General features: G+C 42.2%; 1 protein-coding gene across 1 annotated transcript in view; it reads left to right on the top strand.

Moving 5' to 3' along the window:
• Positions 1-593, top strand: part of CASKIN1 (CASK interacting protein 1) — a 30288-nt gene extending 29695 nt beyond the window's left edge. Inside the window, 1 exon segment of the mRNA XM_035903544.1 lies at positions 532-593. Within this exon segment, the coding sequence (XP_035759437.1) occupies positions 532-593 (62 nt within the window).
• Positions 594-768: the final 175 nt, after the last annotated feature.

The raw sequence follows: 768 nt of genomic DNA, 5'->3' as shown, positions 1-768 counted from the left end.
AGGAGTGGCTTCAGCTTTGGGGTTTTGGGAGGATTATTATTATTATTTTTATTTGTTTTTTTTTCCTTGGCATTTGTTTGGTGTGGGTGTGTGTGGGTGTGCGTGGGTGTGCACGCGGGGGTGCGTGTGCCCGCGGGCGTTCTCCGGGACGTACCGCTGTATATTCATGTATAAACTGGAGTTGGAGTCTGGTTCAGTCGCTTGAGTCCTGATGAATGCATTTTTTGCTTGTGGTTTCAGAACAAAGTGTTGCTGTTCCTTTCTTTTCTCGAGACGTACAGAGTGGTCAAAAAAAAAAAAACAACAAAAAAGACTTTAAAAATAACAAAAAAAACCAACAAAAAAAATCACCCGCCTGAAAATATCTGTTGAAAAGAAAAAAAATATGTATCTAAAAAAAAAAATCCATAAAGTTCTACATGATGGATATATACATATATATATTTTTTATGATTAAGTTATGGACTCTGTATCGTATCCCATCTGTCAAGCTATGCATCTTGGTGCTTCTCCCCGCTCTTCTGTGCTTAGATCTCACCTCTACTCGTCTTATTCTTCCTATTCTGAATAGTAGATGGCTCGTGGTGCTGTGAAGAAGTTTGCTCCTATACGAAGTCTGGCAACAAATATTTAAAGAAAAAAATAAAAAAATAAAACCCCTGCCTTGCTGCCACCACTGTTTGTGTCCAAAAACCATCAGCCGCCACGTGCGATGGCTCCCGCCAACGCCGGGCGGCTGCGGGGGCCTGGGCGGGGCTTGCATGGTGG

Source organism: Egretta garzetta, unplaced genomic scaffold (assembly GCF_000687185.1).
Source record: "Egretta garzetta isolate BGI_Z169 unplaced genomic scaffold, ASM68718v1 scaffold71, whole genome shotgun sequence".
Taxonomy (NCBI): Eukaryota; Metazoa; Chordata; class Aves; order Pelecaniformes; family Ardeidae; genus Egretta; species Egretta garzetta.
The sequence above is the reverse complement of the archived record's forward strand: the minus strand, read 5'-3'. Positions and strand labels throughout refer to the sequence as shown.